General features: G+C 36.9%; 1 protein-coding gene across 1 annotated transcript; it reads right to left on the reverse strand.

The window, feature by feature from the left end:
- Nucleotides 1-978: 978 nt before the first annotated feature.
- LOC147489632 (putative envelope ADP,ATP carrier protein, chloroplastic) lies at nucleotides 979-14,773 on the reverse strand. The gene is made up of 10 exons (XM_086571630.1): nucleotides 14,243-14,773; nucleotides 13,121-13,177; nucleotides 12,458-12,520; nucleotides 12,319-12,375; nucleotides 12,138-12,221; nucleotides 10,862-10,930; nucleotides 10,671-10,783; nucleotides 10,397-10,566; nucleotides 7,555-7,633; nucleotides 979-1,512 (listed from the first exon to the last, which is right to left on the reverse strand). The coding sequence occupies exons 1-10, from the start codon at nucleotides 14,570-14,572 to the stop codon at nucleotides 1,413-1,415; spliced, it is 1,122 nt and encodes a 373-aa protein (XP_086427756.1). The 5' UTR covers nucleotides 14,573-14,773; the 3' UTR covers nucleotides 979-1,412.
- Nucleotides 14,774-18,237: the final 3,464 nt, after the last annotated feature.

Consider the following 18,237-nt stretch of genomic DNA (forward strand, 5'->3'; position numbering starts at 1 on the left):
ATGTTGTGTGCTTGTGTGTATATACACCTGTGGATGCGTTTGCTAACTTGTTATAGCGATTTGGTTGTTTTAACATGATCTAAAGCCTGCGTTCGGCTTAAACCAAAAGGATTATGCAGTAAACTTTGATTATTATATGGTACATTTATGGACTGTGATGTGATCAATGTTCACTTCACCTTTTGAGCTTGACTTCATAAATGGTTCAATCACACTGTTGTGGTTTGATGGCAGCAGCAAAGCATGATTCGGTTTTGCGCACATATTGGTCGGGATGGATAGAAAGATGTGCAGTAGCCATTGGTTACCCTAAAAAACTATAATATATATTTCTTAACAGTTGAAATAGAGCCCAATGGCCAAGAAATACGCTGATGTGATAACCTTCAGAGGTTGAATAAAGGAACATCAGTATATGATAATAGTTTTAACAGCTCCACCAAGCTAACATCTGAACTGGCAATTGAATTGTTCTTTTTTTCTATAAGCATTTGTGGTTGTTCTAGAAGACTTTTTTTTTTTCGATAAAATAGAAGACTATACGCTGGCAACTTGAATATTTATTTCATTTCAAGCATAATACTACTGTATAGATGTATCATCCAAGTATTCAAGAGAGGATGAGTTCTCACCATTGAAAGAAACTACCACAGTTTCGAAAAGAGAAAAGGTTATATTTGATTGACTCTAGAACCATGGCCTTAGTTTGCATTGCTTTAATAGGCAAGTGTTGTCTTGAGATTTATGCTGGCAGAGTTGCAGTACATGTGCGATATCCATTTCCTGAGACCAAATATGCCCGAATTGCTGTCCTAATAAAAGAGATTTTCCAAAAGTTCAAGTCCACGTATCTTATAAGAAACGAAAAACCATTTGAGATTGGCAAGCTTGTGCCTAGCACAGAATTTTTGAAGTTAGTAACGGATCGCATGCAATTTGGTGTAAGGCAAAAACTCAGGAAAAAAAGGCACTGGACAGTTTTAGGAATGCAAAATGCAGGGCATGGCAGTCAGCTTATTTTATTTGATGAACCTGGTCCCATAACATTACGTTGCAGCAAATCTTAGTACAGGAAGAGCAAACTCAACCGTATTTCTAAAAAGATGCAGCTGACATCTTAAAAGCTCAGAATGCTAACTTGCTAACTGAAAACTGAAAGAGAATACATCAGAAAGCCATTGTGGGTGGACTGTGGAAAACAAAAACTATGCAAAATTCAATAATCAATTACAACATCAAGTCTGACAAAACCTACGCCCTATAACTACGAAGCCGTCTCTACCCTATGGCTCTCACATACATACAACAAAAGGCCTCCTATTGAAACTAGACAACTCCTTTGTCATGGCAAAAAAATTGATAGCGGCTACAAATCCAAAATCTTAAACAGGAGATCAATGTTCATGGAAGTTTTAGCTTTGTCTCTCCCGGTTTTCCTGCATAATCCTCTCAAGCTCTTTCTGACTGGCAGCAATCAGACCTTTAACAGTGTCAAAGGTGGTAAGCCTAATACTGCAGAAAGATAGAAGTTCACCAATCAAATGACGAAGAGAAAGTGCAAGAAAAGAACAATTATGACATGAATCACATAGCTGACGCATAAAATTACCAAGCAAGTAATGAACTATTTTAAGATTTTTTTTCTTTTTCTTGAACATATCAAACATATCATATTTTTATCTATTTATTTGTGTGTGTGGGGTGGGGGTGGGGGAAAACGTGCATCCAAAAATGTTTGACCTCGGTTGACCGACCGGTGACCGAGGGTTTTTCTCTTTTTCTTTGCAATATATCTCTCCTCCACGATGGCTAATCTACCTTTTGGTATCGGTGGGGGTCGAAATCAACTAAATTACGAAAGTAATAATAGAGCTTCTTCATCGGCAACGGGGGAGAAGGATAACAACACTTCGACAGAGACACTAAACCAAGGTGTTACCACTAATGAGGTGCAGGGTAAGAAATCTTATGTTGCTGCTGTCAGACCAAAATATGGTCGTAATGTGGACTTAGCTGCGCTACCAATTCCAGGACAGCAAGGTGAGCTTCCCACAATTGCATTAATAGATGATGAGCTGGAAAAAGGTTTGGAATTTTGTAAGTTTGCTTTGGTGGGTCGTTTAGATCTCAAAAAGATGAACTTAGAAGAAGTTTGAAGAATAGCATCTGCAATGGAAGCAAAAAGGTGATTGGTTGATAACACCCTTAGGAAGAGGGTATATTATGGCACGTTTTGATCTGGAAGAAGATTATCAACTGATCTGGGACCAAGGAACGTGGATTTTTGATAAACAGGTGCTCAGATTAAGTAAATGGTCACCCAATTTCTCTACGGAGAAACAAACCCAATCACATGCTGCTGTATGGGTTAGGTTTCCAGGACTTAGTTTGGAATACTGGGAGGTTAAGAACTTGCTTGCCATGGGCAGAGCACTGGGAAGACCTCTACATGTTGATGAAACAACAGCAAAACGAACTCTGGGGTTCTATGTGAGTGTTCGAGTCGACGTGGATCTGTCAAAGAAGATACCAGATAAGATATGGGTAGAGTCGAAGAAATTTGGTGTGGCTTTCTGGCAAGAGGTGCAGCCTGGCAAGATTCCTGACTTTTGCAATCACTGTAAAGGGGTAGGACACCTTGTCGGAAGCTGTAGACTTCTGAAAACTGATTTGGCTCAGTCTAAGAAAACCAGTGACGGGAATGCCGTCAAAGGAAAAGGGATTATGGTGGAACAAGCGGCTATGATGGATGGGTTATCCAAGAGTCAGAGAAGGCGCTTGAAGAGAAAGAATAAGGATAAAACAGCTGCCACAGTTGCACAACACTCAGGTGGTGTTGAAATAGTGATGTTGGAGGCTGAAGATACAGAGTTAGTTAACGAGGTGTCGGAGGCGAGTAATCCAGTACAGGTTACAACTGATCAACATGCAGGTGGTGCTGAGACTGTGGTGGAGGCTGAAGGGCATGAGCTAGTCAACGTTGTGTCGGAGGCTAGTATCCCAGTTGTTGCGTCTACTGTGGAAGTTGTAGGGGGAGCGGAAGCTCATGATGTGTTGAAGAATACTGTCACAGAAGTCATAAACAGTGTGATAGAGCCAGAGAAACAAGGTGAGTCTGCACAGTTACTTGATAGATTTCTCTCAATACTCTGAAAGGCAAGTTGCGATTGATTAGGTGGTGGCACAGATTAGTCCCAATTCACAAAGTTCACCAGCGAATCCTGAATTGCCAATAAGAATTAACTTTTCTGTACTGGATAATGAAGAGGATGCAGGGATTGAGTCTCAAAAAGAGGGTGATGCTGGATGTGTTAATGAAAACTGGGCAGAGTTAGCTGATAACGAAGCCGATAGTTTTCTAATACAAAGAGGTGTGACTACGAGAACTAAGCAGAAGAATAAGAACAAAGAGAAGAGAGGGGGAACTAACTCTGCAGTTGTAACCCTACAAGCACAGAAAGCGACTCCATCTATTTCTAAATGAGGACATTATTTTGGAATGTGAGGGGGGTTAAGAAAGACATAGCAGTAGAGAGAATAAAGGATTTGGTTTTAGGTCATAATCCAGAGATTCTTTGTTTGGCTGAGCCTAAGATCAAACCCACAGTTAGTAATATTAAAAGACTTGGCTTGAATATGTATAATGATTCTGTTATACATAATGGATCTCAGGATATTTTGGGAAATCTATGGGTGATGAACAGAAAGGATGTGGTGATTAGACACCTTTTCAATTCCAATCAGCATATTACTGTTGAGTGGAATGGAGCTATAATTACTTTTGTACATGCAAAATGTCTTGTTCAGAGGAGAGAGCTTTGGAGGGATCTGGAAAGAATTAAAAGCACGGCACCATGGCTAGTGGTGGGGGATTTTAATGTGGTTATGGCAAATGAGGAGAAAAAGGGTGGTAGGCCGCCTTTAAGAGTAGCAATTAATGAGTTCCATGGGATAATCAATAATTGTGAACTGATGGAGAGTCCTTTTGTGGGGCTTGAGACAACATGGTGCAATAATCAGAAAGGGCTAAAAAGAACTTATTGCAAGCTGGACAGATGCTTCTTTAATAACGCTTGGTGTTTGAAGTTCGCAGGATGGAGTTATAAAGTGGGTTCTAGGATAGGATCAGACATGCTCCCCTCATTGGGCATTGCGTTCATGTTCCTAAGCCTAAGAATACACCCTTCCATTTCAACAACTGCTGGACACAACACAAGGGATTTATGGAAGTGGTGAAAAATAATTGGAATCAAGAGTTGCGGGGTAAGCCATTGTTTGTAGTGGCTGCTAAACTGAAGAGATTGAAACAAGAGTTGAAAAAATAGAATTGTGAAGTGTTCGATCATACGGATACTAACATTAAGAAAGCGCAGCAGGAATTGTTTCAGCTGCAACAACAAGCAAAGGCAGATCCTGAAGATGAGAATATGGAGTTCTTAACCATTCAAGCCGAACACGCATTAGAAGAAGCTCTGAACAACAAAGAATCTCTTGTCAAGCAGAAATCGAGAAATAAATGGTATGATGAGGGAACAAGGAATTCTACTTACTTTCATACTCTGTACAAAATGAGGTTAGGGCCATCTATGATTGAAGAGATTCTTAATGATGACCAAGTACTGAAGGAACAAGATGAGATCTCGGAATTTATAATCAAATACTTTGAGACTAAATTCCAAGAGAAGGAAATTCAAATGGATGAACTGACAATGGAGAACTGACAAATATACCGGAATTTCAGGAGATAGAGAATGCTATTTTTTCTATCAACATGATGGTTTTAATGGGGTGTTCTTTCAGCATTGTTGGACCATTATCAAATGGGATGTATTTGCGGCTGTTAGATCCTTCTTTGTTGAATGCCAAATACCAGGTGGACTAAACTCATACTTCTTAACACTGATTCCGAAGGAGAAAGAAACTAAGAAGTTGTCCAAGTTTAGACCCATCTGCATGGGAAACTTGCTGATGAAAGTGATTTCAAAGGTGCTCCAGTTGCGACTTTGCAAGGTTGTTACTAAGCTAGTGTCACCTGAACAAGCTGGCTTTATACATAGAAGATGCATTCAGTCCAATATTGGGCTTGCTTCAGAGACGGCAAATGAAATGAGGAAGAAAATATATGGTGGCAATATGGCCATCAAAGTTGACATCTCACAAGCTTACGATACTCTGAGCTGGGAGTTCTTACAAGCGGTGTTGGTAAATTTTGGGTTTGCACAAAGATGGATAGATTGGATTTTTTGCATCATTAGAACTGCAAAAATTCCAGTTTTGGTTAATGGTGGGTCGTGTGGATATTTTGGTGTTGGAAGGGGTCTCAAGCAGGGAGATCCATTATCACCATTACTATTTACATTGGCAGAAGATGTACTGCGCAGGGGAATAAATTTTCTGAGAGAACAGGGTTACACTACGCTAATGGTGATGATAAAAAACACTCCCGGGCCTAATCATCTCTTATTTGCCGATGATATTTTTCTTTTTGCAAGAGGGGATAGAAGAGGCATCGAGTACATCGCATGCTTGTTACAAAAATATGAGAAAACCTCGGGACAATGTGTCAGTAAGGAGAAAAGCAAACTATTCACTGGTGGTATTCATCACACAAGAATAGAGGCTATTGAGAAAGTGTTAGAAATTACTTCTGGAGCTTTTCCCAAAAAGTATTTAGGGGTGCCAATCGTACAAGGAAGAGTTACTCATGTCACTCTGAGGTGTGTCCTAGATAAGATTAAGCAGAGAATAAGTAGTTGGGCTGGCAAGCTACTCACTTTTTAAGGAAGAGTGGTGCTAATCAAATCGGTTTTGAGCAGCATCCCAATATATAACATGTCTATTTATAAATGGCCAACGAGTTTGATTAAGGAAGCAGAAACAGTGATGAGAAATTTTCTTTGGTCTGGGGACCCCATGGTGAAGAAGTCAATTACTGTTAGCTGGGACAAATGTTGTAAGCCCATCAATGAGGGGGGGTTAGGTCTAAGAAGACTTAAAGAGGTGAACTTGTGTATGCTGATGAAACTGGGCTGGCAGATTCTAAACGGAGATGAAGAGTTTGCAAAGTTCATTAGAATCAAGTACTACAAGAAAAATGGAGATATGATTAAGTATTACAGACCCTCATCTATCTGGGGAGGCATTAAAATGGCATTAGGAGAGGTGATCCCTCGATCAAAATGGATGGTTGGAAATGGTCAACACATTGATTTGTGGAGATCAAATTGGCTGGGAAGGAAGTCCATTCAGGAGCACCTACAGCTATCAGATGAGGCTCTAGTGAATTGTAATGCTACAACAAGTGATTTGATCCAAGATGGAAGCTGGGCACCACCAGAGAACTTCAAGGAGTTTCTTACCCAAAATGGCATGGATAAACCCTTGACAAAGGATTGCTACTAGTATCATGGATAAACCCTTGACAAAAAGATGAGGATCACGGATTTGATGTCCAAACTTGAAGGAAACGGTGAAACTTTACAAAAACCGCATCAACATGTGGAATTTGAAGATATTAAAAGCAAGGAGAGTAAGGATATCAAGGTTCATAAGGTGTTATGGAGTGCTCACATATATCCAAGTATAGCTAGCTCTTTGGTTTCATGGAAACTTTGAAAATGAAAGAAAACTATGCAACAACAACAAGTTAATTGTGGCCAAAACTTGTATGAGAAGATCACTTTGGGATGGCTTGGTACCAAGATGTGGAATTTGTAAATAGAAGGATGTTGAAAAATCTGAATCACTTGTTGTGGTATTGCCCATTTGGAGGCAACTATGTTCGTGGGAATGGATATCAAGTTCATTAAAAGTTCCTTATGGTTATTCGGAAACGGCTTCAAATAGAAGCTTTAAGCTCAAGGATGGCTCATGGCAACTTAGTAAAATATGGGGGGTGTAAAAGCGAATTGGCAAAGATGTATGCTCTCTTTGGTTTTTTGGCACAAACATAAGGTACACTTTGAAAATGAAAGTAACAACTTTACCTTTTGTACAAAGTATGTGAAGCAACAAGTTAATTGTGATATACACACGTCAAAGGGTACTATGTATGGTACTGCACATGATCACTTAGCATTTAAGATGTCAACTTAGCATTCTTAGGTTTTAAGAGGAACCTCTAAAATTGTTGTCATCTCTAAAATAGGCTTTTAAAAACCTATCTACCGTTTAAATGGTTCAGTTTTAAGAGGAACCTCTAAAATTTCATCTCATTTGGAAACCTCTAAAAACGGTTGATAGGTTTTTAAAAGCTCATTTGGAAACATCTTAGGTTTTAGAGCTACTACCCAAAACTTAGTTGCTTCTACTGATTGTTTTAAAAGTTATATCTGCACACAGAGAATCACTTATATTTAAGCAGTGCCAAATCAAGCCTCACTGAAATTGGGAAAGAACACTACCACAATAACTACGCTGATTTAGAATTTATACTTGACCAAAGAAAAGGAGCATAGATACCTACCGTTCCAAACAATCTAAATGCCTTCTCTCGTTCATATAATGGAAGAGTAAATACTTTAAGCAGAACAGTAATTAACATGGAAAGAGAACCTGCTGTTGGGTAAGGTTTTCAGTGCATTTGGCACGAAACCTCTGTACAATCCAACGATGCCATCACGTGCTACAATGCCTGCAATATAAATAAGGAAACCACCAGCCAGTACTTGGCCATAAGAATTGCTAAAATTCACCAAGAAATAAGCTCTACTATTTCTTTTTCTTTTCTATTTTCTCAATTTGATAAATACATCAGAAGGTTAACTTGACATGAGAAGATACAAAGTAGGACTCTTGAGGATATGAAACTAAACATTATAGACAGATAGAAGTGACGTAGAATAGTATATATTGAATGTGATCTTGTAGTTCATTGTTAAAAACTACCCGCAGTCTTTAAAAAAAACAAAAGGAAAATCAGGTTGTAAAGTCAGCTGTATACTCTCTTAGTTCAACTGAATACCATAGTTTGATACGTTTTCCAACTTCAAAAGTAAGTTGATACTTATTTTAAACAAGATTTCATCTGGATTGAACATGACACCTTCTTACATTGCAAGTGTAACCCTAATAGGTTAGAAAGGAAAACCAGGTTGTAAAGTCAGCTGCATACTCTTAGTTCAACTGAATAGTGAATACCATGATACGCTTTCCGACTTGAGAAGTCAGTTGATAAATATTTTGAACAAATTTTCATCTAGATTGAACATGACACTTTCTTACAGTAAAATTGTATTGTTATTAATGGAGAGGAAAGAGAAAAAGGGGACCTTATTAGTTTCGGCCTTGTATCACTACAAATACAATATATATCACTACAATTTATTTGTATCACTACAAATACAACATATACAATATACATCACTACAAGTACAATATATATATATATATATATATATATATATGAGGGATAGAGGCACACTCTTATGCGCACATTATAGCCACATTGTAAATGAATCTAAGCAAAATCATGGACCTTGCATTAGGTTTGAAGAGGTTTAGGTTTTAATATAAATAGAATAGTGTGCCTCCATTAGTTCTTGGTTTTTTGGTTTAGTTCTTTGATTTATGAAACATTAATGTTTCATGAGTGTTTTTTGTTTTTTAATGTTCACGATAATGAATTTTATGCGAATTTTTTCTCTCTTCTATTAAAGTTTTGAACTTTTATAAAACTATAGTAAAAAAGCAAATTGGATAGCTCCAGTGCAGAAGCTAGAGGAAGATTTGGTGAATATAACATCTAGTCTCATCAATTTTATTGTTGCACAATAGAAGCAAGCGGCACAATTTGATGCCCTGCTCATAGCAATGGGTGTAACCCCCCTCCATCAGTCGCTACTGTATACCTTCATATTGTAGTCGAAGAATTCAATGGGTTTTGTTCCACCCATATTGTTTAACCAACATAAAGAACACGTTGTTGTCATAAACAATGGTTTGAAGGAATGTATGTAGGTTCCCATGAATCGATGCTCAATTCTGATTCTGACAGGGATGGTGTTTCCCCTTGCAAAATTAATCACCTTTATAGCCCTAGTTGCTATGAAAAAATACCTGATGTTGATTGGGATGCTTCACCAATATTTGATAAGTATGAAGATGAGTCTCTTTTAGTTGAGTATGAAGATCCAATTTGGGGGAATTTAGTGAATCACTTTGACAAACGAAATGATTTGATTTTCAGAAAAGCACAATTGCAAGTTTGGATTTCCTTCAAGAAACTCGCACAATGTTGGTGAATTTACATGCTTTCAAGATGATCCCTTGAAACCAAAAAAAATTGGTACATCTTCTGGTCATTGTTTTTATAATCTGTGTGGAAGCGCATGTTGTGGGTTACTGATTTTTAGTCCAGGAAACTGCTACAAAGGAAAAATACATTGAAGGGTTCCTTTCAGCTAGGGAGATAATTCTACAACTTGTCGACGTTGTTCTTTTTGCTTGAAGTTTGTTCTTCAGAAATTTGTGGTCGAATTTTTTTTCAGCTTGGGAGAATAATGTAATAGGCGTATTAGGGTAGTTTAGTCATTTCATTATTATTATGTTTTAGGCCATGTTAGCCCATTCGGCTTAGGTTAGGTTTGAGAAGGTTTATGTTTTAGTAATAGAATAGTGTGCCTCCTTTAGTTCTTAGTTCTTAGTTCACATCAGTTAAAGTTGTCCGAAGTCTGGTTGCTCAAGAACAGGAGAGCAATGAAAAAATGAAATACATTGTGGGTGTAGCGACTTAATTAAAAAATTACATAGAAGTGCAAAAGGTTCAATTTGCACACCCAGAGAAACTAGGCTCTCCATTATAACCTTGAACAGATGATCAGCCATTTATACATGGACAAAATTGCAGAGCACCTATTTCTCATAAAATAGATATCCTATAGGCATGATATGAAGCAATGAAGCATCTGATTCTAATATTCGACAGAGACTTCAGAATTGTCTACATTTCAAGGGTTTCTACCAGCACAGAAAAGGTAAAACACTAACAACTGGCAGCAAAAAATGGATCAAGATCCAAATAATTGTGTTTAAAACCCATGGACTTGGATAATACTTTTCTCTCTCACCATGGTCCCATTGTTGAACGAAGCATAATTTTACATGACAGCAATACCAAATGGACACCGTGGTTTCATTAGCCAATCTCTCTCCTTCCACCCCACCAGTGCTCGGTAGGATGGCACTCCTCTCAGTCTACAGTATTTAGTTAGACAATGATTTCCCTAGTGTCGTCTTACAAGTCATCAACAAGTTTAGGAAAAACTATCCCTGTCAGAGATGTACCAATTCTGATACTTGCAGATTGTGTTTCATACATGTTTAGTAAATCATTTAAGTAGTATGAGATTATGAGAGAGCCATTCCTGGTAACTTAGATAAATGTCACTAGTATTACCTGGAAAGGCATCCAAGATCGTCTTGTATGGTGTACCTCTCATTTGCATTTGCCTTCTCACTGTGTCCAAAGGATAACACATAAGTGTGGCAAGAGTTGCGGACACCAAAGCTGTTACAAGAGATGATTCTGTCCTCTTTTGATACTTCTCTGGCAGAGACTTCTTCACCCTGTGATTCATATATCAAACAATACCAGTTTCAGTTCCTGGTTCACAAATGTGGTCTCTTCTCCCAATCATATAAAATGGAAAATGACAAAACAATAAGCTCACAAGTCGAAAATGCAGAAGTTCACTGCAATATAAGGAGCTATTCCAATAAGAGAAGGTCCAAGACCATTATAAAAGGAAGCCATTCCTTCATCTCTTAACATGCCCAGTGCAACCTGAAAAGAAACTGTTAATATCTGGTGTTTTGAATATCAGACAATGTTGTAAATATTGGTATGCCAAGCGCTTCTTACCTGAGACATAGTTTTGCACCCAGGTTCAACTGCCAACCTGAGTCTCAGGACATCTAAAGGATAAGTTACCTGAAAAGAGAACAAGGTAAGATCTTTAAGCGTCATGACCTGGACTGCAACAGTGGGGTGGCTGCACTTTTAAGGATAAACCATTTTATTTCATAACACTTTTATTCAGAAAAGTCACAAATATGTTCTGTTTCTGACTACTAATTCAAAGATGAAAATGCATAGGACCCCAGAAAATATCCAAACAGTTGGCAGGCTTGACCTTTTACAAGCCAGTCCTTAGTTGATATATTTCCTTGACGATCAATTAAAGAAGGTAATATGATGGTGGTCTGGGACTATAGTATCCATTTTGCAATATCATTCCTTATTCTATCAAAGAGGTAGAGAACCTATTTGGGAATTTATTGTCTACAAGCCGTGGTACGTCTAGATTCTACAAAATGTACCTTGAGTTATCTACACTTGGTCCCAATTCTAACTGGTGCTTTTGTTATTTTGGTATTCCTACTTCTTGGGCCCACAAAGCAGTTTTGTTGAGTTATTCAAATTAAGACGCACTTTTCCTTTACCTTGTCTTACCAAGAATCACCCATTCTTGCATACCTAACTTTATATTTAATCTCAATCGAGAACCTGGACAGCCCAATTTCGAACATGTCCACCAGTCCAGATTTTCAATTTAATCTACACTGAGAACCTGGACTGCCCAATCTGGAACATGTCCACCAGTCCAGATTTTCAATTTAATCTACAAGTTTGATTTAAATTCAAAATATGGGTTGGCCAATTTGGCACATACCTTGAAGGACGAATGTAGGATTTAGAAGAAAGAGGTGCGCAAATCTTAGTTATAGAAGAAGTGACGAGAGGAGATTAAGAATTGGACGATTAAATGGATAATAGATTAAGAGGAGATGAAGATTTTAGAGTAAAGAAAGAGATGACAAGAATGATAGATGATTCAAATAGAATAAACTTAATTCAATTGATAATAATCATAATGGTTGTTCTTCAAAACAGTAGGGAATCCCTATCTATAGCTATGGTTTCTTAGATTCCCAGTGATTGAAAATAGAAATTAATCCTAATTCTAATAGGATACAAAAATAAACTACTAAGTAAATCAATTCCTAATAGGCTTATATTAAAATAGAATAATGCTAGTTGCCAAAACCCACCATGCTTCTAGTCCTACATCACTAATGAATGCAATATTTTGGAATGCTTCTCTTATGGTCTAGTACAGCTGTGTAAATCTACTTACAAGAGTGGAAGTCATGCCAGCACATGCCCCTGCCGCCAGTCTTCCAAGAACAGAAAGCTCCCCATCTGCACCTCTGAAAAGTTTCTATTGAAACAAACACATAAGAGAGATTACATGTCTCAACAAAATGTTATGAATCAGCAAGTACCCTATAGCCATTCAAGGATGTTTACTCCATTACCTTGTATGTTTCATAAGCAAAAAGCTGGACAGCACTATAAGGTATGATGCGTATCACCTGCAATAATCCGTGAAAACTGAATGCTGAAAAATCAAAAAGGCGTATTGCTGCAGTTCGGAAAGCTCAGAACATGATATACCTGAGGAAGGTTTCCTTTCCAGTACCCTTTAAATCCCTCTTCTTTTCCAATCAATGTTATTGCCTGCCAAAAGACACACAGGGTATGTATACGAAGACGTACTTGAAGAGGATGCTTTGGCCATCAGGCCATGTGGCTTAAGAGGAATACGTATAAAGTATCAAACATGGGCCTTCAAGTGACCGCAAAAGCTTTGAGCAACTTTAAAGAAACGGAGAATGGTGCATTATTTAAGTGAACATAATTTAGAGAATGTGAACCCAATTATACTCAAAGAACAACCATATTAATAAGGTTGATCATCTGTGATTAAATAATGCCGTATAGTTTAAAGAATGGCCAACCTTAAGAAGTACACAACTTTGAAGTATGGACTATTTGTGCCATTCAAATTTTGTTCTTGACCTCTTGTACTATTTTCCATGAATGAAACTGTGTTCACATTTTGTTACTTTTGTTCATATTTGGATTTGGTACATTCGTAGAGGCTAGAACCATAGCAGATCAGTAATCCAGGGTAAAAATACAGAGTCAAATAGGAGGGCTCAGGTAATAAGATAGAGACAGACAAAAAAATAATCCTAAACAGTGAACCAAAAAACGAAAGGCATGGGACATGTGAAGATTAATTAGCAGAAATTGGCATGGGAAAACATATTACACCTCAATAAATCTGATTCCTTTCTGCGCACTTTCTTGCCCAACTCGTAAGCCATGAGTCTGCCAAAAGATTAAATCAATGGTTAGTAGTATTCCAAAGTCCAACAAACAAAAATTATCTTTGATTAAAAGCTCTCTCTTTAAGAAATCAGTAAACAAGCGGCATTATTCTGTTAAACCATCACGTCTTCTTTTCTCCCTCCCCCAACCCCTCACATATTATTATTTATTACTATTATTATTACTTTGAGTCAGAGACAAAGCATAATTAGTTCAAAAAAATGATTCAATAGCTATACACTTCAGAAAAAAAAGGTAACTAAACATGAAAAAGAAATTAGTAGTAACGCAAGTAAAGCTTAGTTAAGAACAAGGAGCTTTTTGTGATAGGACCTGAATTTTGGTGTCAGATAAGCAGAGGTTAGAATTGCGTCTGATGATGTTTTCTATGAAAACAACCAAATCCAGAAAGCACCTCTAAGAGAACTCATCTTCCATATCTTCTAATGTCACTGTGCCGATAATTACTTTCATAACATCACAGATTACTTTTCCTCTTCCAAATATCATAACACCTTACCTTAGAAGGACTACATAACATAATTATATGCATGTAATATAACACATCTAATTAACCATTTAACTCCCTCATTTCAGAAAATATTCTACAACTAAAAATCTCTGAGAATCATTCATAAAGATAGCTTGACAGAGGCGAAATCCGGTTGGTAGCAATGGTAGTAAAATAAATAACAAATGGTAGGGTTCATCACTTACTAATTTCATTTTATAAATAAACAATTAAGTCGGCAAATTATTCAAGATACCAAACCAGCATTATTTCATAATCAGAAGTAAATCAATCAATGTCTCTTAACACGGAAAAAAAATGCAAAGCCCAACGACTCGAATAATGGCAATTGGCTCAATTATTTAACTAAACCCCATTTTCAAATCCACCTTTTAAAATAATAAAATTTTAACAACAACCCCATCTCATAAACAATGTATAATCAAACAATTCCAGTAATAATAGTAGTTGGCTCAATTATTTCCAATACGATAACAACAAAATGATAATTCTAAATTGCAATAAATAAAAGAAATAAAATGCCATGTAATTACCTGCATGAGAAGCTTAATGCGGTCAAGAGGAGCAGTAACAGTTTTAGCAGCAGCACCAGCAATAGCCCCAGCAGCAAAAAGAGCAGCATCTTTAGGAACCAAAGCAAGTAAAGCCAATGGGTGTTTTATAAGCTGGTCACTTGTTGGTGTAAACTCTTTGTTATCATTCACTCTCTTTTCAACCATTGAAACACATGCAAAACCACCACCTTTATTAAAACTTCCTCTTTTCCCCATGGGCAGTGTTGTTTCATTGAAACTTTTTTGTGATGAAGAGTACAAAGAAGGAATCTTTCTCCACACTAAAACAGCTTGTTCCTCTTCTTTCATTGTTTTGAAGAAGAAGAAGAAGTTTGAAAGAATGAAAAAAATGGAAGGAGATAAGGAAACAAAGAAGAGAGGGAAATATAAAGAAAACAGTAAATAAATTAAGTTTGATGTGTTTAATTAGATGCTAAATTTATTGATTAATTAATCTGGAATTGTTCTTGTTTCGTTTACGTGTTTAAGTTTAACTAGATTTTTGGACCCGGTTTAACGAACGGTGACCGTTTTTAAATAATTTTTTTCCATTTTATTATTTTTATTAGGGTCCTGTATTGGGCGCCACCAGAATTGGATTGGACAGCCTCCAACCCAAGCCCAAACAGCAAATCTCAAACAAAAGCCTAATACACCCCCATCTACCATCGCGAAACCGGGAAAACCTACTCTAACCGGTCATCTCTCTCGCGATTTCTCACTCAAAACCCAACAAAAACCCTCTCGCGATTCTCTCACAATTATCCTTCAATTCAACAGAACATAAGCATTTTCTCACAACAACAAAGCATTGTGAGTTGTTGCGACATTTTATCACAACAACAAAGCATTGTGAGTTTTCGTTATTTTAGTTAAATATTTAGTAAAAAATGTTTTTTTTTTTTTATTATTCATTTGATGGTTTTATGGTATGTTTGTTATTTCAGCATCTACTGTTGAGTCTTTGTTGTTTACAAACTTTTGTTGCGAGTTGCAAGTTGGACATTGATGAGATAATTGATTTTGTGTGTGTGTGTGTTGAGAGCTGCGAGTTACGAGTTGCGAGTTTGTGTGTTGCGAGATAGTTGCGAGTTGCGAGTTTGTGTGTTTGTGTGTGTGTGTTGCTGCTCACAATAAGCCCATCTGTTGAATTTGTAAGTCTGTTGAATATATCTGTTGAGTTTGTTGAATACATCTGTTGAATATAAGTCTGTGTTGAATACATCTGTTGAGTTTGTAACTCGCCATGCGAGTTTGTGTGTTGCTCACAAAAAATCCATCTGTTGAATTTGTCCCCTGACTTATATGCTGGACATGTCAAAAGTTTTGGCAGATTTTGGTATGAAACTGTTTTGTTCATAAGTCACCATGACTTATTGTGAGCAACACACACACAAACACAATCCACACTTTTTCGATGGACGATAGCCTAGGAAGTCCATAATATGAACCCTCTTATTGGTCAGTTAAATCTCGGAGCGTCTTTGTCCTCTTTTTGTCTATTGTCAACTATATAATTGTGCCTACACATATGATGAAGTGGGCTTCACTTTTTTGTGTTTATAATATTCTTGTTGTTATTTGAACAATTAACATGTCCTTTGAGTTTCTTTTCTCATTTGGATGCATTTACTCAATGATGTAAACGAGTTAGTGCATTAATATGGTAAACATGGATAGTGAATTAGCAAGAGAAGGTTGTGTTGTGTCATGCCTTGCGGATTGTGATAGCAAGCTAGTATTGTCTTGTGGAGTGTCGTATTTTCTTAACAATGCATGCAAAATTGGACATATTTGGGGTTTATAAGATATTTGTGCATTTGAAGCTATTTAATATACGCCTCGGTCATTGTATGATATTAAGTGAAGAAGAGACGCAAATCTTGACTCTGTTAGAATTCATGTATATCATTGTGTACACTTGCGTTTTGTTTGTTATTGTTACTTGAGTTCAGGTATCATAGATTATTATTGTGGAATATTGAGGAACTTACTTATGATGTCTCAGCCAAGGTCCATCAGGTTTAGTAGAGCTAGGATATCTGTTTTCTTTGGATATCTGTTTTCTTTGATTAAGAAACTTAACATGAACTTCTCTACTCTAGCTATATCAGTGCTCAGATAAATATATATAAAATGAGTTCATTGGCCTATCTAGCTAGTGCTTGTGGTGTTCACATGTGTTTTTGTTGGAAATAAGGCTGGATAAACGTCCACCAGGATAAAGATAAACCACCAAGATAAGGATAACCACCAGGTATTAGGATGAGTGTAGGACTCTATCCTATCTGATATTAGATGAGTATATGACTCTATCCTATCTGATATTAGATGAGTATAGGACTCTATCTTATCCAATATTGAGGAGGTGGGAGAGCTCTATAAATAGACCCCCCACCCCTCACATATTGATCATCCCAACAAAGAAAATCTCTCTCTCCTTTAATGGTGGCCTCCAACATTTTCTAAAGGAGAAGCTAGTAATTTGTGGAGATTCCATAGGTGGTAACCTCCCTAGCCATTGTCGGTTATTGGTTCGTGAACAAAAGTTGCTTCCCGTTCGTGGTTGGAACTTGACTCCAGCTAAGTTGAGAAGAAGAACATCTTGAGTGTGCCAAGAACATCATCTTCTCCTATAAATCAAAGCTTGGAACTTCAAATTGAAAGCTGTGACCAAGGTAATGATCTTACTTCATTCATTGCTACTATTTTATGCATGTGATATAGTGTAATTATACATATCGTAGGAATCATGCATGAGATATCGGTAAAAACCCTACATTGACATCAAGCCAGGTTTTCCATGGTTTGCATGCTTTTGTTTGTAGTTTTGATCTTGTGATCTACATTTTTTTTGGAAAACTGTTTTTTTTTCAAAATCTTTTAATTAATTTTTAAATAATAATTAGGTTGTTTAAAATTAATTAGAAATTGCATTTTTTTTTTTTGCAAAATAAATTATTTATGGGAAATAATTTGGCTATTTTAGTGGAAATTTTTTTTTCCTTTAAATTTTTTATTTTTCCACGATTAAAAATTGACATTAGAATGTTTATTTTTACCATGCAGTAATTATTTAAATCTAGATTTTTACTATTGCATGTAAATAAAATTGTATGTTTTCTATCAACGGTCATATGAAAACTAAGGCACAATGCCTAAGTCGCATAGACCCAAGACTTATAGGAAAATTGAACCAAATCTTGGGAGACGGGCTTCAAAGAAACGCATGACTGCAAAGCAATATAGGAGAGTTTTGCAGCGTACTGTCTTGAAATCTGATAAGATAAAGACAGAGCCACCATCACCAAAATATACACCAAAGAGCCCTAGTCCTATTCAGGATAGGAATGAGGCTCGACCACTTAAATCTCTCCTACATCGACATGGGGGACGATCTTTGAGGAACCAAATCCATATGATGTGTTATCGTGGTTTATTTTCCCATCTCACAGAAAACAGAGGAAGTGGCTAGTAATTTTCAAATAGCCGATAGTGATCGTGAGGATGAGGATGACTCCCGGCACCTAGGACGCTTCTATGTTCATGGTTGATCGCTCTTTTAGTTCCACATTGTTTTGAAAGATAGAAAACTCTTTTGTGTAGAAACAATTTTATTAAATGGAAATTTAAGTAGTAGATTTTTTGCATATTCTATGCTATTGATAGTCAAATGCATTGATTTTATTTAATGGCTAGAATCATGCTAGTAGATTATCATGATAATCTCATATGTGAAAATGTGGATTACTTAGATTTATTTTAAGAGATGATTCTTATTCGTAGTATCTTATTTTTGGAATTCAAACTTGATAGAATGGCACCCGATGGAAAATCCCCGTTTACGATGCTACCTGAAAAGGACTTGTTAAACGATAAGAATTACGAACTTTGGTCTAGGAAAGTTAGGCTAATTCTGGCAGATAGGAAGGTCATTGACGTAATAACTGAGATAGTAGCAGAGCCTACCGCCG

This window comes from Coptis chinensis, chromosome 7, assembly GCF_015680905.1.
Source record: "Coptis chinensis isolate HL-2020 chromosome 7, ASM1568090v1, whole genome shotgun sequence".
Lineage (NCBI taxonomy): Eukaryota > Viridiplantae > Streptophyta > Magnoliopsida > Ranunculales > Ranunculaceae > Coptis > Coptis chinensis.